Source organism: Phaenicophaeus curvirostris, unplaced genomic scaffold, assembly GCF_032191515.1.
Source record: "Phaenicophaeus curvirostris isolate KB17595 unplaced genomic scaffold, BPBGC_Pcur_1.0 scaffold_46, whole genome shotgun sequence".
Lineage (NCBI taxonomy): Eukaryota > Metazoa > Chordata > Aves > Cuculiformes > Cuculidae > Phaenicophaeus > Phaenicophaeus curvirostris.
The window spans coordinates 1,315,792-1,342,235 of record NW_027206669.1 but is presented as its reverse complement, the minus strand read 5'-3'; the positions used below and the strand labels follow the sequence as shown (position 1 = coordinate 1,342,235).

General features: G+C 37.5%; 1 protein-coding gene across 1 annotated transcript in view; it reads left to right on the top strand.

Annotated features, from left to right (window-relative positions):
* The window catches only part of LOC138733924 (cilia- and flagella-associated protein 43-like), a 58,587-nt gene that overhangs the window by 11,764 nt on the left and 20,379 nt on the right, over nucleotides 1-26,444 (top strand). Inside the window, 26 exon segments of the mRNA XM_069881442.1 lie at nucleotides 448-617; nucleotides 1,349-1,501; nucleotides 1,939-2,069; nucleotides 2,787-2,952; nucleotides 3,537-3,650; nucleotides 4,620-4,697; nucleotides 5,428-5,553; nucleotides 6,006-6,110; nucleotides 6,866-6,982; nucleotides 9,689-9,895; nucleotides 10,667-10,756; nucleotides 12,781-12,931; nucleotides 14,682-14,741; nucleotides 15,637-15,716; nucleotides 16,451-16,582; nucleotides 17,449-17,565; nucleotides 18,668-18,748; nucleotides 19,566-19,631; nucleotides 19,633-19,715; nucleotides 20,729-20,832; nucleotides 21,602-21,742; nucleotides 22,789-22,958; nucleotides 23,690-23,842; nucleotides 24,280-24,410; nucleotides 25,128-25,293; nucleotides 25,878-25,991. Coding sequence (XP_069737543.1) covers nucleotides 448-617; nucleotides 1,349-1,501; nucleotides 1,939-2,069; nucleotides 2,787-2,952; nucleotides 3,537-3,650; nucleotides 4,620-4,697; nucleotides 5,428-5,553; nucleotides 6,006-6,110; nucleotides 6,866-6,982; nucleotides 9,689-9,895; nucleotides 10,667-10,756; nucleotides 12,781-12,931; nucleotides 14,682-14,741; nucleotides 15,637-15,716; nucleotides 16,451-16,582; nucleotides 17,449-17,565; nucleotides 18,668-18,748; nucleotides 19,566-19,631; nucleotides 19,633-19,715; nucleotides 20,729-20,832; nucleotides 21,602-21,742; nucleotides 22,789-22,958; nucleotides 23,690-23,842; nucleotides 24,280-24,410; nucleotides 25,128-25,293; nucleotides 25,878-25,991 — 3,206 coding nt within the window.

The following is a 26,444-nucleotide window of genomic DNA, read 5'->3' as shown; positions in this document are numbered from 1 at the left end:
AGAGGGGGGGGGGTTAAGGACGCCTAAGAAAGGCAAACTTCCATTCACCTTCTGGAAAACTGATATTCTTGGAATGATCAGTTCGGGGCACTTTCTGGAAACAGGTGGAAAACTAATTCAGTTGTCATGAGAGGTCTTAAATGCATAAATTTAACTAAGGCACAGCAGAGCAGGGTAAATCAGGGTATGCAAACAATTACATCACTGTGGTTAAACCGTTTCTAGGACTTCTTTAGAGCTGTCTCTCTGCTTCACTGCAGTGTGCTAGATTGGCACGACCCCCAGAGTAAGTGTCAAACCTAGGTGTCTTAATTCCTAGTCTCCTTGAAAACTCACATAATGCTCACTCCTTGCTGAGACTGATTTTCTTAATTACTTGATGGGTGAAGCACCTGCATTAGTGGTAATGATGCCTTTTCCTCCCTGTTTCTTTTTTCACGCTTCTAGATAATGATGAGTATGTTAATGACCAAGGAATGTTTGATGCTAGTGCCATTAAACAGGAGCGTTATGATCTGGATTGCCCTTTGAGCTCAGCAGTCAGATTGAAGGATAATATTGTGTATGGTTACTGTACCTCTGGACTTTTCATCTGTAAATATCATCTCACTGAAAAGGTAATTTTCTGAAGCTGCTTTATTTTGGGTGATGGTTAAATACCATCAAACAAAGGCTGTAGCTGAAGTTAATATAGCAGGATATTATCATAAAAAGTCATCTCTGCACTCAAAATATCTACTCCATCCATAAACATCAACTTTTAGTATCCTACCACCTGCTCAGAAATCTGGCAAAAGCAATCTTCTTGTTTGATTACAGAGAAAGCCAAATGTTGCTTCTTAAAACTTGTACAGCTTGCAGGCACTTCATGTGTAGCTTCTGTGTTGGAGCTGTGCTTTTGTGCAGTCTGCTGAGTAACTGGAGTATCCAGCTCTTAAAAGCACTGAGCCCATGTGAGCCCATGACTCTAAGACACAACTGCAAACCCAGCTCAGCCCTGCCTGAAATGAAGTAGTGGTCACTGTCATTGCCTGCTGATGAACTGGACCTCTCTGTAGCTCATAGGTCTCCCCCAGTTTGAGTCAGGTCAAGGAAGAAGGTGAATTCCAAAGGTGGGCATTCCTCCTTGACAACTCTGGGCCCAGGCACATAAAAACACACAGACCCTTTTGAAGAGATGAGAAGCAAATCATCGTAGCAATGTTACTGCTTCCTGAGCTCAGAAATCCAAGTGTTTGGATTGTAAATCACCACATGTGATAACCCACAAAACTGCCATCAGCCTTCTCAAAATGGCATAGACATCTCCATAATCTGAACTGCTGCTAACGTTTTCTTTGTTCGGCAGACTATATCGGAAGACCCATCAGTATTTTTATCAGAGAAGAGGATTCGTAGCAATCAGTTTGGATCGGGGATCCTCTGTTTATCACCCAACGGCCGGTGGCTGGCATCAGCAGCGAACGATGGTGTTTTGTTCGTCTATCACACTCCTACTATGGTAGGTAGGCATCCAGGTACAGGCTTTGTTTGGTGTACGCGAGAAAGAGGTGTGCAAGCTACTTTCTTTCACTGGAAGCTTTTCTTTGCTTGAATATAAAGTGTTCCAGAAAAATTTACGTTGAACATGAACTGTCATAACATTATATAGTACAATTGTTTTTATAACTGATGATTATACAAACTACTTACTTTCTTCTCCAGCAAATCTTGGGGTAGATAATTTTACTACTTTTCGTTATCATCACCTGCAAAGTTAGTATTCTAGAAACTTGTCCCATCTGTAGTCAAAAATCACAAAATCATAAATCCTAGGCTTTTATATACTTCGTGTTGACATTTTGGATTGACTTCTGTAAGAAAATACAGAAGCATAGTTTATAGACATACCCTGTTACAAAAACATATTTACTCATACTGCTTCTGTGACTTTTCTAGGATATACTCGCTCGTATGCATTGTCACTCATATCAAGGAGGAGGAATCAGATCCACGGTATTTTCTCTGGATAGCAAATTTATCCTTGTTATTGGGAAAAATGATGGTGCCCTGGTGTGCCTGAAATGGAAGTATGTATAATATTGATGGTGTGAATTTTTGTATCCTGACAGACAAATTTTGCATCTATTTGTGATTCTAGACTTTTTATTAGTCTCAAAGTAAGGTTAAGAATTAGATGAAGTCACTCCTCTCATCATTAGAGGTAGCTTCCCTAGCTCATTTAAAGCTTCCCACCAGTGTTGTGGAGAATGTCTTGGACTTTGGGTGCGGTTGCAATACAAGATAAAGGAGTGTCTTCTGATAAGCATTACCCATAATAAGCTGCTTATCACTCTCAAATAAACCATCTGGAATGGGGTGTCTGAGGATCTAAGCCATATAATCTCATGAGATACCATTTTATTTCAGTGATTAGGGGACATTACAGATTTAATGGGAGGGAATTGAACTGTGCCCATAGAGAGCTCTTAGCAAACATTAGGAGTGAGGGACACGTGAAACTACAGCTTTTCTGTGGTATAACAAATGTTCAGGCAGATGCATAAATGGAAGATGGGTCCACCAGAGTGGTATTTCTACTCTGGGTAATGAATCTTTCAGAATTTCTAATTCTGAAGAAACTTCACTTAATTATGAATGCTAGAACTCAAACAATATTAAATCATATGTAAAAATATTGAATAGGCATTTTTGAACAACTTAGTAATTTTGTTATATGGAATATTTAATAATTTGTCCTTTATTATAAGACATAAAAATACATCAATTTATTTTCTATTTACTAGGAAGATAAAGAATACTGAAGCTGAGGAAGCTGATCTTCACTGGCGATCTCTTCTTGCTATACTGAACAAGTCCACTTCAAATGAAAATACTGTTTTACAATCCATGGCAGAACGGCATTTTGACCCAGAATCCACAGCAGAATCACTTCCAGAAGGGAAATTTAAGGTGGGGTGTTTTTTTTATTTTTAGGGAAGCGGGGGGAAGGTTTGATCATTATCCTAAAATTGCACATGATAAAAACTGTCCTCCAAACAAACTCTGATCCTTTTGCAGAAGTAGCAAAATACTCCCAAGGATAGGCTGAATATGCTTAATTCTTAATTTGTAGAATAGTATAAACAAGGAAATGGAATAGTTATGGGAAGATGGCATTCACAGCTTCAGTTTCACATGGTTTCTTCAGCCACAGAAAACTCTGTGAAAGTCAATTTCTCCTCATGTGAAATTATTTGTCATTTCCAGTGTGATATTACTGCTATACATTGTGTGTTGTTTGTTTTCCTGTTGAAATCAAGCAAAGCAGCAATTACAGAAGTTAGTAATGTCAGGCCATTTGAGTCAAAAGGCTTTGCATAACAGCAAGGGTTTTCTGGACCAAATCTGGAGCCTGGTTAGGGAGTAAAAATATTGTAACATTCTCTTTAATGACGTGGTGGTGCTTCTAATGCGAGTCCAATTTTTATTTTATTTTGGTCTCTCTCTTATTCTCTCTAAGTACCTGAGATGGATGTTTATATCCTTAATTTCAGGATGCATCGCTTAAATCTTCCAATGTAGAGGTGACAGAGGAAGACGGAAACGTCACCAGTTCATATTCAGCCAATACCAATGAAATGACGTGGATAGATCAGAAAATGAAGAAGGTACTTCGATAGAACAAGTAATAATCAAAACAGGAGTTTTCAAGAGTCAGTAGTGATTTGAATTATGTGCTGTAAAGTAATCTACTTTCTAAAGCTCTTCTGACATTTGGGCCTCCCTTTAAGGCGTTGCCATCTAGACCTTTAGAAAAGTTAGGGTCAACGTTATAAACACACCAGAGCAGGTACTGAGCACAATAGGAGCTCTAAAGGCCAAAAGGCCACTTCTACACAAGGAGTAAATGAAAAAAAAAAGAAATTGCCAGAGAAATCGGCTTCCTTTAGAAACTTGTAAAGATGTTTTTCTTCTAAATGTCAAGAAGTTACACAGAAGATTATTACCAGAAACCAAGCAGGTGCTTCTTCCCAAGGGCCAGAATAAAAAATTCTACAGCACTGATAAATCAATAGTCAACAATATGACATTAATTGCAAACCCCCTGAGGTTTGTTTCAGGTTAAGGTTGAGGTGAGTATGATGTGGAACCAAAGTTTTTTAAGAGTAAAAGTTCATCAAAGATCTAATAGTGTGCAGAGAGGGGATTTAGTGCTTTGTGAGTCTGGAAATTGCTATATTAATGTTAGCATAGATAATTTTTTTCCTCAGAAATATGAATTATGGGTGGTAGCAGGTTCTTTTTGTTATGAACCAGAGCTGTATATATTCTCCAGCTTCTGGGGCTCAATGATAAGATGAAATATCATTGCTTTCTGTGTGATCTCAGGAGTGACTTTCTTTCTTTCCTTATTTTAAGCTCTGTTTCTGTATAACCAGTTTACAGTGTGAACTGGGTGTACAATCATTTTTCTTTTTAGCAGTTCTAAGAATCAACCTATTGAATTAAGCTTATGTCTATTTCAGTTATTAATCCCTTCTGAGTTTTGTTTTCTGTACAGATAATGTTCCTTTAGATCACTTCAGTCGTTTCCTGGGTTATTTTTTATTTTCAAAAATATATCTGTTGTATGTCAGGTCATTAGAGAAGAGACTGAGAGGTTTGCTAACCAGAAGAAAGAGCTGCAAATGGGAATTAAAAAGCTGCATGAAACTGTGAGTTTCTTACAAGTGTAATGGCTTAGCTTACAGTTTTGTTTACATGTACACTTCCTTTACAACTATCAGCTCTAGTGCTTAGTTACATTTCTGTCATAAACACTGAGCAGACAGGTAATAGAGAGATTTGTCTCTTCAGGGACAGCGTGCTGAACCTGTCAGGAACAACTGTCTGGTTCTGAGGTTCCTTTGCTCCAACTAAAAAATTTGTACCACCCTTATATCTTGAGCAATCTATCCCCTCAGCAGGCTAGTTTCTGCTGGTCTAACAGCCTTCCGTTATAGAAACTGTCATCCTCTCCTCTTCCTTCTCCAGTTTGTTTTCCAGTTGCTCAGCTCCCAGCATATCCTGCTGCATGGGGCTGTTCCTCCCCAGATGCAGGATTTTGCATTTCCCTTTGTTGAACTGCATGAGATAGATAAAAACTTTTGAAAGTTCTCAGAACTAAAGAATGAACAATTCCATGCTACAGATTCTTAGAAAGTATGCACAACTCCACATATAACATCCAAATGAGCTTTAAGGGAAGGATGAAATATATTCACATAGTAGTCTCTGTCACTAGGTACAGGCAGCACGTTCTACCAATTACCATGAAGCAGTTAAAAGTGGAGGCAATTAAAATGATTTTCTCTGTTATCAAGTTCCACAGTGTTAAAACCAGTGTTTCCTCTATTCACATTCGAATTACTTTTTATTCCTTATACTTATTTTTTAAAAAAACAGATTCAGAAAATGATGCATGAAAATGAACTGGTGCCAGACATTGAGAAACTGGAGCAGCAGGAGTTCAACCTGGATGTAGAAGAACAGGAAAGAGCACAAGAAAAGGCTGAAGAAGAAGTGGCCAGGGTATGATAGAGTGGAAAGAGAACATTTTAAAACTAGCAGTGAAAAGGAGAAGCAATAACTGAAGAATAGAAGATGATCTCAAAGTTGTTCACTGTTGAGAAGCAGGAAAGCGTAAAAGTATTTTAAGTCACTTTTTGAAGCAGGTGAATCTGCTAATGCAGATATTGCCAGTTGGAATATGATCTATGCCAGAAACTGTAAATCTGACACTGTGACCTTGGGTACAGCGCTGCTTAAGTTCTGGAATGCTTTTCTTCACATATGAAATGACACCTTTCAGTAGCAGTAGTATGCAATATCATTTTTGGAGAAGATAGCTGCAGTAGTCTAAGATTATGAAATACGGGTAATTCATTTAATCTGCCAGGTTTGTTTCAACAACTCAATACAAATTGCCTATATCTTGTTGGTTTGCACCACATGTCATTATTTTCTTTTCTGTATCTTGAAAGGTGAGGAAGGAGATTGAAATGGAGAATTTAGCCAACTGCTATTTGCAGAGTGTCATCAAACATGAGTGCTGGGATCCAGTGTGTGTAAAAGGACGTGCTGTTAAGGTAACCATCACTTTCTAACTCACTTACTGCAGTAGTTTATTGATTCCTTAAGGTACTGAAACAAAATAAATAGAAGTATAACACATTTCTGGTTTGCTTATGGTATGAGGAAAAAAACCACTTCTTTCCAGGGCTCATGCAAATCTTTCATTCTGTTGATTTTGACCGAGCCTGGCTGATTTTGCCTTTTAAAGTGGATAAATGTGCTAATAAGCAAATAAGTAACTCCTTAGTTCCTAGATACTAGAGAATATCTTCATGCAGTGTTGCTAAACGGAGAAGGTAAATATTATATTTCTGTGTTGGGTCAGTAGGACTTCTGCAACACAGAATGTAAAAGCAAAATTTAACCCTGATTTAGCCTATTTTAAACAGAGGGATATTAGTCAAACTAGTGATACTAGATTATCTCAAGGGTGGTTAAAGACCGAGTAATTTTACCAAAAATCTTGTCCTGGTTGAATTCTGTGAATAAAGAGGACATAGCCAGAGGTTATTTAAAAAAAAAAATAAATAAAGGCAGCAAATTTTAAACCAACCATTTTTACTACCAAAAAGGCAAGTGGTTTTTTTCTGACTCCTATATTCTTGCTGGATTGTCTACATTAATTGATCATCAATATTATTTCTGATTTTAAGAAGCCTCTGTAACTATTTAGCATTCAGTTTTTGGACAAATGAATTAACAGATGTGTTCTGAAGAAGTTTTTACCTTGGGTGTTTTTGTTTTCTAAAAAAAAAATATAATTGAACAGTGCTTCCATATAGCTTCTGAAGTGAAAAATTATCCAATGAAGGAACGTACTGAAGAAGAACTGAAAATTCTGGAGAAAGTTCTCCAGTTAAAGAAGATTGAGACAGCTGATGATGAGGTACAATCCCTTTGAAGTACTGCATATAGGCATTTCAGATCAGAATGCTCTGAGTTGGCATCTTAACCCCTTTTTTACATAGACACATTTCTTGGGTCCGTTTTCGCTGTAGAAATACTTCCCTAAAAATTTGAAGATATTCGTAAAGATGAAATGTTGTGGTTTTACTTAGAACAAATGCATTAGTATTGAAGAATCACAGAAGAGCTGAGGTTAGATAAGCCATTTGGAAGTCATCTACTCCAGCCCACCTAGAACAATTTACTCAGCTCCATGTCCAGTCAGGTTTGGAATATCTCCAAGGATGGAGGATTCCATAACCTCTATAGGCTACCTTCTCCCATGTTTGACAACCTTCAGAGGAAATGTGTTTCATTATATTTAAGTTGGATGTTCTGTATTTTGATGTATAACCATTTCCTTTCAATCTGTCACCGACACCGCTGAGAAGAGTCTGGCTCTGTTGTCCTTACTCCTCAGGTTTTCATATGTGTTATTAAACACCACCCCCCAAGCCTTCTCCTTCTTGAGGCTAAACAATCCCAGCACGCTCAGCTTCTTTTCACATATTAGGTGCTTCAAACCCTTAATTGTATTAGTGGCCTATCGCTGGGTTTGCTCCGGAATGCCCGTGTCTTTCTTGTACTGGGGATCCTACAACTGGGCCAAATACTCTGTATATGTTCACTTCAACTTGTGGGTTTTTGATCACTGGGCTTAATTGCAGAATATGATCTCTAGAATTTTTTCATACGTGTGCCACTGGTTCGTATACAAAATTAACACAGTTGTCATGTTTGTGATATTCAGGCTCAGAAGAAAAATCCTGAGACTGAGTCTGAGACTGTATTACCTGAGGAAGAATGAGAGAAGACAGAAGACGTAACGGCTGATGATAATGCATCTTCCTGCCTGATTGGAAGTCTGAGCTCTCAGTATGGTGGAGATACATCTATCCTGTACCACCAACTGGACTTGCACAGTAGGGAGCAGAAAGTCAATCAGATAGTGTTATTAAAGGTGATGTCTTTTCAAGTTTGTATTACTGTAGTGGCACTGCCACACCTTTGGGTTCTCATAGCAGTCACAGACGCTCAGATTTTGGGTGTACTGACACTGCAATGGAGAGTTGCACAGGCCACTGTGTTACAGATAAATGCACATCGTGCAGCAAAGCACCACGTGGATTTGCCAGCTCAGGTGTGGAAGAAAAACGTTTTTATGAAATTGGTTACCCAATTTGAGAGTATTTCTATTTGTCCTCTGGTGTTTGTATAGCTGGCTTGCACAGCTCAGCATGCCTGTGGAAACGTGACCTCTTTCCATACTATTTGCTGCTGAATGAAAGTTCAGCTGTATCCTCACACCATTTCATTTCTTTACAGTCTTATCAGCCCTTCATTTGGAGCCTTCAGTGTTTCTGTTATTTAATATTCTTTACTATCCGACTCTCCCTTCTCTTACCCTGGCCTGTTTATTAAGCAGTAAACATGCTACATAAAAGGCTTCTTATGAAGATGATCTGCAAGGGCAGAAGTGGTTAAACAACAGTAAAGCATTGCCTCATCAGAGCTCTTTAAGGCTACAACTGGTAGCAGAGCTCAACAGTTATGCGTTGTAATACATAAAATCTAGTAGATACACTAGTTTTTAAAGCAGATGGGGAAGAAACACAAGGAGCAATTTTAGATGTAAGTTTGGATGTAACGAGATCTTTCTACTGTGTGGCTTTCAAGATGCATACGATATATCTAATAGCAGACAAGTCTGCTGTGTTCTTGGCCAGTGCAGTGAATTTGCTGAGAGTTAGATAGGTAGCTGACAAACACTTGAGCACAGCCTTTTGTCTCCCAGCAACACTTTATGTTATCTGCCATCCTGCCTTACTACATCATAACTTATTATTGTATTAGAAACCAATGAAATAATCATGGCCACAAAAATATTTATTGTAATACAAATTGCAGACAGCTAAAGCATCTCAAAATGTAAAATCTGGTGATAGAACTGAAATCCTTTCCATGTTTCATTTTATTAAATTGATGTAGTAGGAGACACACATAGTTTTCTCTCTTAATATTCTGTTCTGCTTTGTTGAGGTCAATTCTGTAGGCTAAAGGAAGAATTTAAGCACCGAGAATATATGATTTTTAAAATCATTGTAAGGTCTTAGCTGTTTTAAAAAAATAGTTTACGACTTTTGTTTATTTATTTAATGAGGGAATTTTTCTTACATATGCCAGGCAGAAAATCACATAAAAGCATTATTGAAACTGCAGGATGAATCACTTAAAAATCAGGAAAATATGTCCTTAGCGTGTATGTCCCTTAAAAGTATGCCCCTCTACCTGTGATTTACAGTCTCTAGATTTATAGGTCATGTGTTTTTTTTCTTTGAGGCCCCTTCTTTCAGCCAAAGAATTCAAAAACAAGCAAATAGAATTTTCTATCCAGTGTTTGCAGCAATATGCAGCAATAAAAATTTCTATGCGGGAAAAAAACCCCACGAATGATAGTTTGCCCACCTCTATTTAACAAAGCTTGAACTCTGCCTATATGATTTTCATTAAAGGGCTTTACCAGTTTATCTCCCTGTCACACATACAATTACACACATTTATGGTTTTGATGGCTTGAGGAGTGGTCCCATAATCATGGATGGATGTGACCTGTGCCATATTGCTGTTTCCCTTTTTGGTATTTCAGGACATCATTTACAAACTGAAAACTGCTTTTAATAAGGAATTTGACATAGTTGCACAACAAAAGGAGCAGGAGATAGAACGAGTGAAAGAAAGAAACCTGAGGATCCGAGAAATCTTGGAACAACTTGATCTGCAGTTGGAAGTGTGGGAGCCAGCTCTTACAGATGATGAGATACCAGAGCGAGCACTCACAGTTCAGGATTCAGAGGTGTTTGAAAAATGAATCTTTCTCTTTCACCTACTCAAATATATTTATTTAATTCCTGTCATTGCCAGACATTGAAAAGCTGAAAACAGATGTGTCTGTGTACTTAAAATCATCTTTTTGTCTCTTTTGCTTCCCTTCACTCTTTAGGGAGAAAACTTATAATAAGTCAATCCAAAATGAATAAGATGTATACAATCTTAATTCGTTGATGTTAAGTTTTTAATTGGCTATAAATTAGGTAGATATTCCCCCTGTTCCTGAGTGTAAGATTCAAGCCAGGCTTGGAGGGTTTACTTCCATAGATAAGGGTTTCTCTGTTTATTCTGAGCACCATTTTGAGACTAAGTAGTTTTAGACTAAGTGTGTGGGTACTAAACCGTGCTTAGTACTGTAATTATAAATTGAAATGATAATTTATAAAGAAGCACCATGCTTCTTATACAATATATTCCACCAATCTCATGCTCTTTTGGTCAGTCTTTCCCAATTCTCTCTGTTCTCTCACCAGTTCGTGTTATTCACTGTCAGAAAAGGTATGCAAGAAATACAACTAATCTCAACAAAAATGATGGTAGTTTCTATTTTAGCATTTTTAAATATGCTTTCAGGGGTGTTCGAAAGAACAATGTCCTCTTGAGGAGTATTATCATGGAGCAGAGATACAAAAAGCATCAAGAATTAGTATTGCCCCTCTTTCCAAAGGTTCTTAGTCTGCATGTGATCACATTTGGAGAGAAGAACCCTGATATGACCCTCATTTTCTTCCTTCAGATTAAAGTTGAAAAATACTTGACTCAAGAAGAGAGAGAGAAAGCAGAAATGCTGGCTAAGCTTGAAATGGAAAGACGTCTTGCTGAGAAGGTACTTAAAGTAGTTTCCTTTTTACTGTGTAGGCCTTTGTCTCTGGTCAGGCTTATTTAGTTAATGCTGCACTGAAATATTCCAGTCATGTAGCATGGGAGAATAAAGTGTAAATGGTAGGTAATGATGATGTGTGCCTTTTCCTTCTTATTATCGTTTACAATTGGAACTACCTAGACCAGCCGGGGGGAGAAAAGATTTAGTATTAGGCTCAACATTTTCTAAAAAAAATGGCAGTTAAAAATACTTGAGTCCTCTTGGCATCCAGTACCAATTTTATTTAATTGTCCTTTTATAAAACTTTTCATTACAAGGATCCATCATGGATTTTTTTTCTCTGAAGAGTTGCTACTTAAAAGGGAGAGAAGCTCAAAGAAAGACAGCATTATCATCATCATCATTATTATAATTTTATACACCACCTTACTAATGCGCAGTTCAGGAAGCAACCTAGTTTAGAATTTACACAATCTCATCCTCAGTTTTCCATATTTTATTTAGTTTATGTGTTAAGACAGTCATGGCAGCAGGTACAAAGGAATATTATAGAAGTCATCTTTACACAGAAAGCTCCTGATTCACAGGAGCTCAGTTGCAGCCTTCCCAAAGATTTGTGATGTTCAAGAGTCATAAAATCAGCAAAAATGCCTATATTAAATGTTTTTCTGGGTGATGTAAAGCCCCATTTGTTATAGATTTATTACTGTTAGTCCTATTTGATTTATAAAGTAAATATTAATATACTTTATTTCTGTAACATTTCCCCGCTGAGAAATTCAAAATGCTTTGTAAGCATAAATAGAGAGTAGGCTTCTTACCCAGAATCATGTAGCCAGCCCTTGGCATATTTTACTAGCAACATCTAGGCGCTTATGAATCTCTGTCCTATGTTTTCATCCCAAGTCCACCTATATTTCCTTTTTATAGAACCTTTATTGAGACAGCAGGTGTTGTTTTATAGAATTATAGACTCTTCATTCTTTTTCATCCATCTTATTGTCTAGTGTTCCTCACCACTTCTGCTCACATGCTTTGGATCTTCTCTTAAATGTTCTTACAAGGTTTTCTTGTGTTTTCTTCCCCTTTTCCCCTCCCCAAACCCTGTTCCATCTATTTCTTTCTATCGTGGTATTTATATGACCCCTATTACTATTGTATTTGAGCAGATCACTGTCTTTAATAACATTTGATGGTGAATTTCTGTTCTTCCTGATTTGAGAATGATAGATTTATGAGATTTATTTCAGTGAAATGAAATTCAAGGCACATGCAAAGTCTGTGGCAAGGATATTTCTGGAACTAATTTGCAGATGACACAAAGGTTGACAGAGCTGTTTTACAGAGTAATTTGGATTATACGATACGCTAAACTATTCAAACAAAGTGTGCTTTAGTACTGCCAAGTATGCAAGACCACATGTGCAAGTAATGTCTATGCAGTGGAAGACTATGTTGAAAAGTAATTTGAAAAACATTTGTCAGGGTGAGATAATAGTGGGTAACCATTTCAATTTGGGCTTCCAGTGCTATTCTGACATTAAAAAAAAAACACAACAAACTTCTGGGGTCTCAGAGTGTTGAATTTTATCATAATTTTATCATTAAAATATTGGTTATGGTGGGTCAGCATTGTTGCAAGGGTAGGGAAAGTACCGGATGGATTCCAAGCTAGGGGACAAACCTGTAACAGACACAAGCGCTGGAGAATAAATTCAGATAAATTCAAATTTTAAAATATGTAATTTTAAAATGAAAATATAATTCATCATTCAGACAAGCTTCTAGAGAGAGAGGTGAGTTCTCCACCACTGTCTCCAGACAGACTTCTCTGGAGAATGTTCTCGTTTTTCAAATTACTCCCCTCAGTGAAGGACTAACTGAATAAATAGGACTGAAGTTATACAGGTGCTCAGGCTCTATGAGGGAGTGCTCTTTTTTTTTTTTTTTTGCTGTAAAATGTACGTAACTGCTTGTACAGATATTTGTCAATCGTTAATTGAACTTGTTTATTTTTTTTGCTGAAGCCAAGAGATTCTGCTAAGCCGTCAGTGCATCCTACTGCCCACTGCTGGACTGCGACCTCAGAGATTTACTTGGGCTGTAAGGAAGGATATGTTATGGCAATTGATGCTGAGAGAGGCAGTGTTTCTGTTCTTCAACAAAAACCTCTCCCTGGTAAGAAATAGCTGTGTGGTGTCTTTTATTCAAGTAGGGAGGAAAAAGGATAGGTGAAAGCTTTTTTTGCTTTCTGCTGTTCTGCTATTGTATATCTTACAGAAATTGTAAAGACATATTTCTTTTATTAGTAGGATAAACATTCAGAACTTCTGGGTGGGTTTCTTTAGCACCCAACAATTTGCTTTCATTTTTTTTTGGAAAAAAAAAAAAGAAAAACTTCTAAATACATCAAAATTGATAAAATGAACAATAGTTACAGCAGTCCTGATCTTATTAACCAGCCCTACTAGGTTAACAATAAACTATTAATATACCAGCTATATGTATTTTTACTGTTAGTTAAGCACCAGTAATGCATTTTATTTTGCATGAAATATTGGACTGTCCTCCTCTGATACGGTAGATGATGTTAGAACAGATGAGCTCATGATGAATCTTTAAAAAACGAAACCAAATTTGACGTAATATTGCTTAATAGAATTCCTTAAGGTCAGCAATTATAGGAACTATTTTGTATTCAAAACAAGTCTATAAAGATTATCAGGCATTAATGCATTACATATGAAGCACAGAAAGTGAACAGAAGACGTCTTTGACTTCATAGAATCATAGAATCACCAGGTTGGAAAAGACCCACCAGATCACTGAGTCCAACCATTCCCATCAATCACTAACCCATGTCCCTCAGCACCTCATCCACCCGTCCCTTAAACCCCTCCAAGGAAGGTGACTCAACCCCCTCCCTGGGCAGCCTCTGCCAGTGCCCAATGACCCTTTCCGTGAAAAATTATTATTTCTATCACTAGAACTGGATAATATCCTTCTGTAGACCAGCATAGCAATGTTTAATAAACACTGAATCAGTGTTAATGGACAGGCTGATGATAATCTTGTTTTCTTCTTTTGCCATGTAATACATTATTTTTTTAAGCTGCTGTAAATATCCCTGACTTTCCCAAAGTTCTGTATCTCTATCCAGTTTTGATAGTCAGCACAGAAATGGAAGGCAGCTCTGAAAAAAAAATCAGCAAACCAGCACTATTCCTCTGTTTTTGAAACCATCAGACTCTTAAGTTTGCCATATCAAGAGCTGAAAATCACAAACAAATATAAAGCTGAGGCGTGACCAGAAATGGTTTGCCAGTTCGTTAGAAGGCAATAAGAATTTTTGCCATTTGGGATTTTCCTCCACTTGTGTATTCTTTGAGTCCTGTCCTAAATCTGTGTGAGAACACTGTCTGTATTCGTATTTTACTGAAGCTTCTGCTTAATTTAAGATGTACTGCAATCTGTATCTGCTCAGCAGAATGCTTACGTGTGTGTCCAACTCGAAGCACGTGCCAAGCTCCTGTTATGGTTTTGCAAACAGAACCGTAAGCAGCCACAACATTTCACTTGGGCAATTTTCAGGCTGGCTAAACTTTCCTTTGTAAGTAAATCTAATTAAAAAATTATGAATGGAAATAACAAAACCAGAACTTAGCACTAGAAGATAGATAAATCTGCATCTGGATCACAGTCCATGTATGACTATCTCCCTTTTATAGCTGTAAGCTGAACCACGTAACGACTGTGCCAGCTCAGATGCATAAATGACAGAGATGGTGGATATTGGAGAAGAATGCACATTTTTGATTCAATATACCAAACTTCACCTTTTGTTCAGTAGACTGGGCTATAACTGACTTTTATTGCAATACTGACATATAAACAAGGTTGACGTTATATATTGTTTTCTTTTGTGCAGAATACGTGTGTAAAGTGTCAGACATCGTGTCATATGTTCGAGGAGCGCAGAAAAAGAAAGGTATTTCCATGTTCAAATCAAGCTAATTGATTTTTAGCCAGCATCAATGATGTCTGGGAGTAATAATATGTGAGTACAGCAGGAAGCCACTGGTTAGAAAAACTCAGCTCACACTGACCTCTGTAAGACACATCAATGGCAACCTTTTATATGTTTACAGGAGAAATGATTAATAGCTTTTGTGCTAGTAGACAGCCAAATGAATAGCCTCTGGAAAAACAGTGGCAGGGAAATAATTTCTGTTCATTCTAGTTTAAATTGGAATAAGTGATGCTAGAATGGGTTCTCTACTGCTTAGTTTTAGTAACTTTGTTTAGAACTGCAATCACTTGTGATTTAGTTGAGTTAGGATTTAGGGTTTGTTTCAAATGTTTTGTTTTGGGCTCCACAATACAAAAAAGGCATTCACGTAGTGGACAAAGTTCAGCACAGGGCCACAAAGATTATTGCAGAGTCTGCGTGTGTCATACAAAGATGGGCTGTGAGAACTCTCTTCAGCCCAGTGGAAAGGAAATGGGGGATTTTACTGTTGCTTCAGCTACTCATGAAAGGTTACAGACAGGATGGAACCTGACAGGAAAAGGGCACAGTTTGCATCAATGGAAATTCTGAGTAGAAATTAGGGAAAAAAAATACTTCCACAGTGAAGGTTGCCAGACATTGGGACAAGTTTTGATTTCTCAAATTAATTTCTAATTCATCAGACCACAGTAGTACTGTCACTTTAAATTATGTGTACCAGCCTTGTCCTTCATCATCACAGCACAAAGTCCAAAGAATATATAGCCCGTTGAGCCTTTTTACTCACAAGTAGTAAATCATCTCAGATTTGAAGTTGGGACACATGGTTGCAATGAATTAAACTTGATGTTTCTTGTTGCCTTTGTGCTTTCAGGTGGCAAACCAGAGGATCCACAACAATCAGTTTTATTTGCCATGGCATTTTGTAACGGGGGACTGTATGCAGCTGGAAATGTAAGGCATCCTTTATGCTTGTAACTTATTGTGTGAAAATCAAAAAGCATTCAAATGGAGTGTATTTGCAGAGCTCACTGCAAAGACAGAAGTCAGAAAAAAAGTGGAGGTCCTCTCTGGTTTTGTCATATATCTTCTTTGTTAGAACTTGAGACAAGAACTCAGAAAGGAGCAGGGAGGGAAGAGATTCCATTTTTTAAGTCAAAGAAGGAACCAAAGAGGACAATACTATTTTTAACAAAAGGCAAAGAGAGTTCTAGAGGAACAGGAAAGAAGGATGGACAAAAAATAGGAGAGGAGAAAAAAATGACCAAGAGAACCACCAAATTGTTTTGTGCTGAATCTCACTCAATATTTAATCCAAAATGATGATTACATTATACAGTGCTGCTTAAGAGAGGGACAAATCCCTATACTGTCACAAAAGAAACAATGTGGAATCTCAAGTGTTTACTAATGAGAGAGTCTGTTATCAAACATGGACTGTTAGTAAGACTTGTATTAAAAAACACCTTGATTTTTCAAAAAATGCGTTATGCAGGATAAGAGTCGTCTGGATTTAAACGTCATGAAGGCAGATGAGACCATTAGCAATGGGATACAGTTAAACACACTTGCTCCAGAGAATTTCAGAAGGTTTTGCCAGTTCAGTTTGCCAGAGTGGGTGGGTTAATTGACCTTCAGGCTGGGATAATTGACCTTGACCTGATGTGGATTTGTACTTTTCTGCACAGGGGGGCGTTTTATTCTTTTATCACATCAAAGATCTGCAGTATGAGACGAAAATCTGCGTTGATATCTTAAAACCCATATCCAGCCTCATATTCTCACCTGATTACGCTGTGCTTCTGCTTGTCACTGACCAGGTATAGCATTTGAGATAACGGCATTATATAATGGCATGTTCCTTTTATTCTGTATGTGCATGCTGGCACTGCCAGTATGAAATGTCTGTAATGTAATCACACAAGTCAACAAATTATACCAGAGGTAAACTTAGCCCATCTTGTGTTTGCAATGAAATCTTGGGCCTTGGGTACATCAGACCTACTGTGGCTATGCGGGAGACTTGTTCTGTGCATCTATCTGAATTTGTCTGGCCACCCAGTCAAAGATCCTTCTTTGACCAGCCTGATGTCCAGAAATCTTACACAAGAGTCCCAAATCCTCAAATTATCCCTGGTTTTCCAGACCTTTAATAATTTAAATTGGCATTTAAATGTGGTTTGTTTGGGTTTTTTTGTGGGGGTAACTTTGGTCACACTTTGTCTCTGATTTCACTCTCCTTTTGTAAAATGCGTAGAGAAGTTCTAAAATCTATGTCTACATTAGTTATGAATTGTTTCTAAAAGGTTTTGAGGTCTTTAGATAAAAACATCTTTTGAAGCTTAAGATTTATTATTTGTGTTTTATGTTGCTTTAGAATATTGATTGGTTTCTGGAGCAATACGAAATAGGGTGGTTTTAAATTAAAGCAGTTATGAGAAACAAAACTTGGAAACGTGACTAGCTGGATCACTCTCAAATGAACCATCCTGATTTTCAGCTAGTGTAAATTTATATAATTTACTAAATTCAGTTGAATTCTACTGGGCACTTTTTACCTCAATTTAGAGTAGAGTATGAAACTTTAAAGAGCTCAGGAAGATGAGTATTTTTTCTTGAAGTCTTTGACAGCTTTTAATGAGAAGTCTCATAGCCCAGGGATGGATTATCTCTCTCTGTTTGTCAGGGGACAATCTATGCTTACAAACCTGCCCACAGTGGAGAAGCTGTCAAACTCCTGGACACATGCAGTAGTTGTTTCCTGACAGCTGATTTTCTTACTCCAGGGGACAAGTACTGTGTGGTAAGAAATTATTTTCTTCCTTATATATAATTGTGGCTCTTTTCAGATGACCAAAACGTTGGTAAGACACAAAATCAAAAGCCTTGCAGAGATCGTGACTGTTCTGGTGTTTGTTACAGTTGTGGAAAACCTTCTCATTAAGGAATTAAATGGCATTAATTCAGGTATGGCCTATAGAAGGGTCAGAACTTGCCCTGGAATGCAGGGTGGATAATTCGCAGGCTGCTAAAATGTTGTATGGTTCTGCTGTTTATTTGCTGTCTCACTAGTGGTCAGGAACACAGCTGAGCAAAAGGTTGATTCAATTCAGAGAACAGATGTCGGAACAAGGAATCCCTGCTGATCTTTTCAGCCTCCAGCACAAACTGGAACAGCCTGAGAGATGCCTTTGTCCCAGGTCCAGGGACAACGAGGCATTACTCATGGATCTGTTCATTCTGAAATATTCCTTGCTTTCCTCCTGTGTCTTGGATTCCTGCAACTCTGTTTCATCTCAAGGCCATGAATTCTTCAAGTAGCCAGCCCTGAAATTCTGGGGTGTGAATCAATTAGTTTTGCTGATAATCTGTTTGTTTGTCAATAACATGGGAATGACAAATTTTACCTGAGTCTGAATGAGTGATGTGAGGGTTGATTGATCTCTAGCCACACTTCACTGTGGAATTATAAAATTTCCTGGTTATAAGAAGGCCTCAAAAACATGATACACATAATTTTTCATGTGAGAAAACCAGATGTCACCTTAAGCCCTTTCCTGTGCAAACAAAATGATAAGCAGGTTTTCTATTGCAGGCTGAATGGTGGGAGTGCTAATATTGATCAAGCTTACATGTTTTGCCCTAGATTGTCTCATTCTGCTTAAAAAACATTCCTGTATTTGCATCAATTCACAGAAATGATTACACATTTTCCGTAGGTAGGCGTACCTTGCAGCAACTGGACTTAAAGGGAATTCAAGGTAATTTCAAGCAAAACTAGTAATCCTTGATCTGCTCTGCTCAGACACTATTTGAATTTATATTCTATAAAAGATCACTAGTCATTTCCAGACTATTTGGTTATTCCACTCTCTTTTGACTATGTTTTTTTCTCTGTTCAATAGTCTGTAACAATTTCAGGTGAAGTACAAGTTTGGTTCCTGGAAGATGGAACTTGCCTCAGCAAGCTCAACCTTGATATTCAGGTACACGCAACCAGGAGCTCATTTAGTGACTGATGCTTGAAGTTTTCTTTAGTATTTCTTAATTCATAGCATAATATTCCACAGATTTGGATCAACCTGTGGTGAGGAAAGATCAGTAGTGTCTCTGTACAACCCATGAAAGAGATTTAAAAATATTACGTTTACTTGAACTAATCATCTATTGAACTGGGCCATAAAGCAGAGGCAACATGTCAACCTCATGTCATAGAATCATTGAATGGTTTGGGTTGTTGTAGTGATGTGTCTTTAAGCACATATTTGTAAATAACAATCTAAATTTTTATAATATTTGATGAAATATTTATTTTTAATGAGTGTCAGAACTGAATGGAAAAGTTTTGAGTCTGTAAAAACTAAATGCCTTGAATGACCAGGCTCTTGAAACTGAGTTGATAAAAGTATTTAAAACTGTTAATGCTTTGTCCTGATTTAAGATGCGTTCAAACCCTGAAATCTGACACAGTAAGAGACTCATCCCTTTCTGTGAGAGCTGTACACATAACAATGCACTCACTGTTTCATTGAGGTGGGACTTATTTCACTTTAAATGTGGATATAATGATTTTTTTCTGAGGAGTGCAGAATTGGCTTTTGATATGTAGATACAGAGCATAGGGAAAAAAGCCAAGACGTCTCTAAAATACTTTGTTAAAAACAAGTTTTTTAGCTGAACCATTTGAGGTTTCTTCTTCAAATTTTAGGGACTTCTAAATAGTAAAAGAAGTCGCATACTAACATACAGAATAGTTGTAAAAAAAGGTATGGAACTGTTAATCATATTTTGTTTCTCAACTAGGCAACAGCTATGGCTTGCTGTCCCTCCTCCAGCAGCGTTGCTGTTGGGACCATAAGAGGTCAAATCTTATTTTCTTGATGTTACCAAAGCTGAAGCTCCACGGGTTGTTCACAGAATTTTTCTTTCCAAATTTCCAGTGTTGTCTTTGCAGTAAGTATGAAGCAGCAGGGGCAGTAATATTGTCAATCTGTTTCTTGAGTAACGCTGTTAGTTGAACAAAAAAACTGTTCAAGCTTTGATTCCAAAAATAACAAAGTAAAATATTTTGATGGTTTCAATTATTTTCCAACATATTCTGAATTGCTTGCAAGAGAGGTAGTGGCAGGATTTATATGAGAGAAATACAATAAACCTGTATTTCAAGAAGGTTTAACTGAGCACTGAAAATACTCATGTATAAGATCCTTTCTGGCAGATCACTGTGTGCAATAATTATGCACAATTCCATGTATCCAACTTTAGAGGGCCATTTCTCACTAGAAGTAAATTTAAGTTTTTGTGAAATTAAGTATAAGCCTTTTGGTCATCCCTTTTTATACGGTGGATTTTTATTACCATTGTTAATTATTCATTTGCTCACTGTTCTGGAATTTACCAGTCCTCCTGTAATAAGCTCTAGTGATGTAAAAGGCTTTTTTTGTTTGGTTGGTTGCTTTTTTCCATTATTGAAAAATCTGAGAGTATTTTACTTCTACTTTTTAAAAAATAAAATGGATATTGAACAGTTAAACTTTAATATTAGTCTGCCTGTTATTTGGAGACTCAGATGTGATCACTTTCCACAGCTACCTAAGATAAAACATTAAAAATAGATACGGAAAGCAACTCATTCAAGGTCAAATCAATATAAACAGAGCCATGTCTATTAAAAATAATATCAAAATCTGTATAGCCGTTTTATTTTTAAAAACATAAACTTCATTAAAGATTTGCTGAAGTTGTTAACAGACTGCTATGGAGCATCGTTAGCTTTAGATTGACCACCCACACAATTAGAAATTGCACTCATAACTGCACTTTATATCAGACCCTAATCCTGTAAACCTAGAAGCTGAAATTTCAGTTGCGTTTATGCCCTCAGTGAAGTCAGCAGAGTTATTGGAGTGGAATTATTTGACTCTTTTTATTGAGCTGTTTTCTATTTGGATTTTTTTTTCACCTAGTTATGACCAGAGTGGCCGGTTCCTCATCACTAGGGCTGCAGAAGGACATATCTTTATTCTAGATGCCCGGCCTTCAAAATTATTCCAAGTTCTTGGATATGTAGGTAATAAATGTTACAGCATTAACTACACTGTGTTTTCACTATTTACTGTATTTTAGGTGTACTTGCTTTTTTTTTTTTTTATTTAGTTTTAGTTAGCAAAGGAGCAGGTCAGTCAGAGGGAAGAGAATGGATTAGCTAACCAGCTGATCACAACTCCAGCACAAAAGGAATAGTAGTGGCAAAGAACTTAAGACTTTTGTGGCTCATCTTGAGAGAATTTAGAGTAAAAATCCATAGGTCATGATAGCTGGGTGCAATTGCCTGCCCCGGACATCTTTAACGTGAGGACTGCTGGAACTGTCAGCTTTGCTGCTGGATGCTAAAGAATGAAAATGATGGAATTTTAAGTCACAGAATAATTCTTCAGAAATTTGTGTATTTGTTTTTGCAGCCTCTCAATTCCACTAACGTTATACTTACAGATCGCATCTATAAGTATAGACCTTCATCATAACTTTAAGTGGTGGTTATCAGCAGAGAACCTCAAAATTGCTACAGTTCAAGCTGGATGTAAAGTCATATTTGAATGTTTAATGTCATAGTAACACTTAGCACTCTCAGTGCTGGATGCCTCTAGCTGAAGTTGTGTGCGTGCCGCACTTTCCAAAACCAGGTTGTGGCTTGTCTGATATTTTCATGCAAGTTCCAAACTGTGTGGTTGAGCTGAGATGTGTCCTGAACATGGGTCTCTTTGTTTGATGTGATAACTCGGCAAAAACGTTACCGTGATTCAGTAACAATTTGCATTGATGTTCCCTACCTGCTTCAGCCTTAGCAGATGAAGTGCTGGATCTCTCTGTAGTTTCTGACTTCAACAAGGACTTAGTTGAAGTGGCGGCACTTCTTAATGTGGGAGCGGGCCAGAGAGCAAGACTGGAAGTTTTTTATCTACCTTCAGAACTCACAACAGGTAAGAATATATATTCTGTGATATTTTTCTAAGGGAAGATCATATTATTGCCATCCATTAACACAAATCTTAATCTCTTTCTTCATCTCCTCTGTACATTCTCCTGGGACATCATTTCTCATACAGCATTCGGTAGGCTTTATAGTCAGCTCAATCATTGCAAAATGTGATCTTTTAAGGGAAGGCCAAGGAAGGAAGAAGTAATTCATTTGCAGATTCACAAAGCCATCGCTTAACAACTACTTCTACTGGTGGTGGTTGTTATTGCTGTTATTATTACTATTGAGTGGGCAATGCCCGAAGCCAGTCACAGAGACCTTGTTCTAGGCATCACCCTTTTGCAGACTAGCATATCGGGTGTTCAAAGGGGAATCAATCCCACCAGCCTCTTCAAAGAATTATTATAGGTATGTAATAGCTCAGAAGGAAAATATTAAAGGTTGATCTATCTAAAAAAATAGTGATTCCCTGTCTTTGTTATAGCTTTTCTGTGTAAAAGCACCAAGGAAAAAGTCTACTGTGTTTAAAAAATATTACCTTGTGTCCCAATAGGAAATGTTAAAGAAACTTTCTATGAGAAAAGTGTCACTATGAGGAAAAGAGGGGGGGGGGTTAAGGACGCCTAAGAAAGGCAAACTTCCATTCACCTTCTGGAAAACTGATATTCTTGGAATGATCAGTTCGGGGCACTTTCTGGAAACAGGTGGAAAACTAATTCAGTTGTCATGAGAGGTCTTAAATGCATAAATTTAACTAAGGCACAGCAGAGCAGGGTAAATCAGGGTATGCAAACAATTACATCACTGTGGTTAAACCGTTTCTAGGACTTCTTTAGAGCTGTCTCTCTGCTTCACTGCAGTGTGCTAGATTGGCACGACCCCCAGAGTAAGTGTCAAACCTAGGTGTCTTAATTCCTAGTCTCCTTGAAAACTCACATAATGCTCACTCCTTGCTGAGACTGATTTTCTTAATTACTTGATGGGTGAAGCACCTGCATTAGTGGTAATGATGCCTTTTCCTCCCTGTTTCTTTTTTCACGCTTCTAGATAATGATGAGTATGTTAATGACCAAGGAATGTTTGATGCTAGTGCCATTAAACAGGAGCGTTATGATCTGGATTGCCCTTTGAGCTCAGCAGTCAGATTGAAGGATAATATTGTGTATGGTTACTGTACCTCTGGACTTTTCATCTGTAAATATCATCTCACTGAAAAGGTAATTTTCTGAAGCTGCTTTATTTTGGGTGATGGTTAAATACCATCAAACAAAGGCTGTAGCTGAAGTTAATATAGCAGGATATTATCATAAAAAGTCATCTCTGCACTCAAAATATCTACTCCATCCATAAACATCAACTTTTAGTATCCTACCACCTGCTCAGAAATCTGGCAAAAGCAATCTTCTTGTTTGATTACAGAGAAAGCCAAATGTTGCTTCTTAAAACTTGTACAGCTTGCAGGCACTTCATGTGTAGCTTCTGTGTTGGAGCTGTGCTTTTGTGCAGTCTGCTGAGTAACTGGAGTATCCAGCTCTTAAAAGCACTGAGCCCATGTGAGCCCATGACTCTAAGACACAACTGCAAACCCAGCTCAGCCCTGCCTGAAATGAAGTAGTGGTCACTGTCATTGCCTGCTGATGAACTGGACCTCTCTGTAGCTCATAGGTCTCCCCCAGTTTGAGTCAGGTCAAGGAAGAAGGTGAATTCCAAAGGTGGGCATTCCTCCTTGACAACTCTGGGCCCAGGCACATAAAAACACACAGACCCTTTTGAAGAGATGAGAAGCAAATCATCGTAGCAATGTTACTGCTTCCTGAGCTCAGAAATCCAAGTGTTTGGATTGTAAATCACCACATGTGATAACCCACAAAACTGCCATCAGCCTTCTCAAAATGGCATAGACATCTCCATAATCTGAACTGCTGCTAACGTTTTCTTTGTTCGGCAGACTATATCGGAAGACCCATCAGTATTTTTATCAGAGAAGAGGATTCGTAGCAATCAGTTTGGATCGGGGATCCTCTGTTTATCACCCAATGGCCGGTGGCTGGCATCAGCAGCGAACGATGGTGTTTTGTTCGTCTATCACACTCCTACTATGGTAGGTAGGCATCCAGGTACAGGCTTTGTTTGGTGTACGCGAGAAAGAGGTGTGCAAGCTACTTTCTTTCACTGGAAGCTTTTCTTTGCTTGAATATAAAGTGTTCCAGAAAAATTTACGTTGAACATGAACTGTCATAACATTATATAGTACAATTGTTTTTATAACTGATGATTATACAAACTACTTACTTTCTTCTCCAGCAAATCTTGGGGTAGATAATTTTACTACTTTTCGTTATCATCACCTGCAAAGTTAGTATTCTAGAAACTTGTCCCATCTGTAGTCAAAAATCACAAAATCATAAATCCTAGGCTTTTATATACTTCGTGTTGACATTTTGGATTGACTTCTGTAAGAAAATACAGAAGCATAGTTTATAGACATACCCTGTTACAAAAACATATTTACTCATACTGCTTCTGTGACTTTTCTAGGATATACTCGCTCGTATGCATTGTCACTCATATCAAGGAGGAGGAATCAGATCCACGGTATTTTCTCTGGATAGCAAATTTATCCTTGTTATTGGGAAAAATGATGGTGCCCTGGTGTGCCTGAAATGGAAGTATGTATAATATTGATGGTGTGAATTTTTGTATCCTGACAGACAAATTTTGCATCTATTTGTGATTCTAGACTTTTTATTAGTCTCAAAGTAAGGTTAAGAATTAGATGAAGTCACTCCTCTCATCATTAGAGGTAGCTTCCCTAGCTCATTTAAAGCTTCCCACCAGTGTTGTGGAGAATGTCTTGGACTTTGGGTGCGGTTGCAATACAAGATAAAGGAGTGTCTTCTGATAAGCATTACCCATAATAAGCTGCTTATCACTCTCAAATAAACCATCTGGAATGGGGTGTCTGAGGATCTAAGCCATATAATCTCATGAGATACCATTTTATTTCAGTGATTAGGGGACATTACAGATTTAATGGGAGGGAATTGAACTGTGCCCATAGAGAGCTCTTAGCAAACATTAGGAGTGAGGGACACGTGAAACTACAGCTTTTCTGTGGTATAACAAATGTTCAGGCAGATGCATAAATGGAAGATGGGTCCACCAGAGTGGTATTTCTACTCTGGGTAATGAATCTTTCAGAATTTCTAATTCTGAAGAAACTTCACTTAATTATGAATGCTAGAACTCAAACAATATTAAATCATATGTAAAAATATTGAATAGGCATTTTTGAACAACTTAGTAATTTTGTTATATGGAATATTTAATAATTTGTCCTTTATTATAAGACATAAAAATACATCAATTTATTTTCTATTTACTAGGAAGATAAAGAATACTGAAGCTGAGGAAGCTGATCTTCACTGGCGATCTCTTCTTGCTATACTGAACAAGTCCACTTCAAATGAAAATACTGTTTTACAATCCATGGCAGAACGGCATTTTGACCCAGAATCCACAGCAGAATCACTTCCAGAAGGGAAATTTAAGGTGGGGTGTTTTTTTTATTTTTAGGGAAGCGGGGGGAAGGTTTGATCATTATCCTAAAATTGCACATGATAAAAACTGTCCTCCAAACAAACTCTGATCCTTTTGCAGAAGTAGCAAAATACTCCCAAGGATAGGCTGAATATGCTTAATTCTTAATTTGTAGAATAGTATAAACAAGGAAATGGAATAGTTATGGGAAGATGGCATTCACAGCTTCAGTTTCACATGGTTTCTTCAGCCACAGAAAACTCTGTGAAAGTCAATTTCTCCTCATGTGAAATTATTTGTCATTTCCAGTGTGATATTACTGCTATACATTGTGTGTTGTTTGTTTTCCTGTTGAAATCAAGCAAAGCAGCAATTACAGAAGTTAGTAATGTCAGGCCATTTGAGTCAAAAGGCTTTGCATAACAGCAAGGGTTTTCTGGACCAAATCTGGAGCCTGGTTAGGGAGTAAAAATATTGTAACATTCTCTTTAATGACGTGGTGGTGCTTCTAATGCGAGTCCAATTTTTATTTTATTTTGGTCTCTCTCTTATTCTCTCTAAGTACCTGAGATGGATGTTTATATCCTTAATTTCAGGATGCATCGCTTAAATCTTCCAATGTAGAGGTGACAGAGGAAGACGGAAACGTCACCAGTTCATATTCAGCCAATACCAATGAAATGACGTGGATAGATCAGAAAATGAAGAAGGTACTTCGATAGAACAAGTAATAATCAAAACAGGAGTTTTCAAGAGTCAGTAGTGATTTGAATTATGTGCTGTAAAGTAATCTACTTTCTAAAGCTCTTCTGACATTTGGGCCTCCCTTTAAGGCGTTGCCATCTAGACCTTTAGAAAAGTTAGGGTCAACGTTATAAACACACCAGAGCAGGTACTGAGCACAATAGGAGCTCTAAAGGCCAAAAGGCCACTTCTACACAAGGAGTAAATGAAAAAAAAAAGAAATTGCCAGAGAAATCGGCTTCCTTTAGAAACTTGTAAAGATGTTTTTCTTCTAAATGTCAAGAAGTTACACAGAAGATTATTACCAGAAACCAAGCAGGTGCTTCTTCCCAAGGGCCAGAATAAAAAATTCTACAGCACTGATAAATCAATAGTCAACAATATGACATTAATTGCAAACCCCCTGAGGTTTGTTTCAG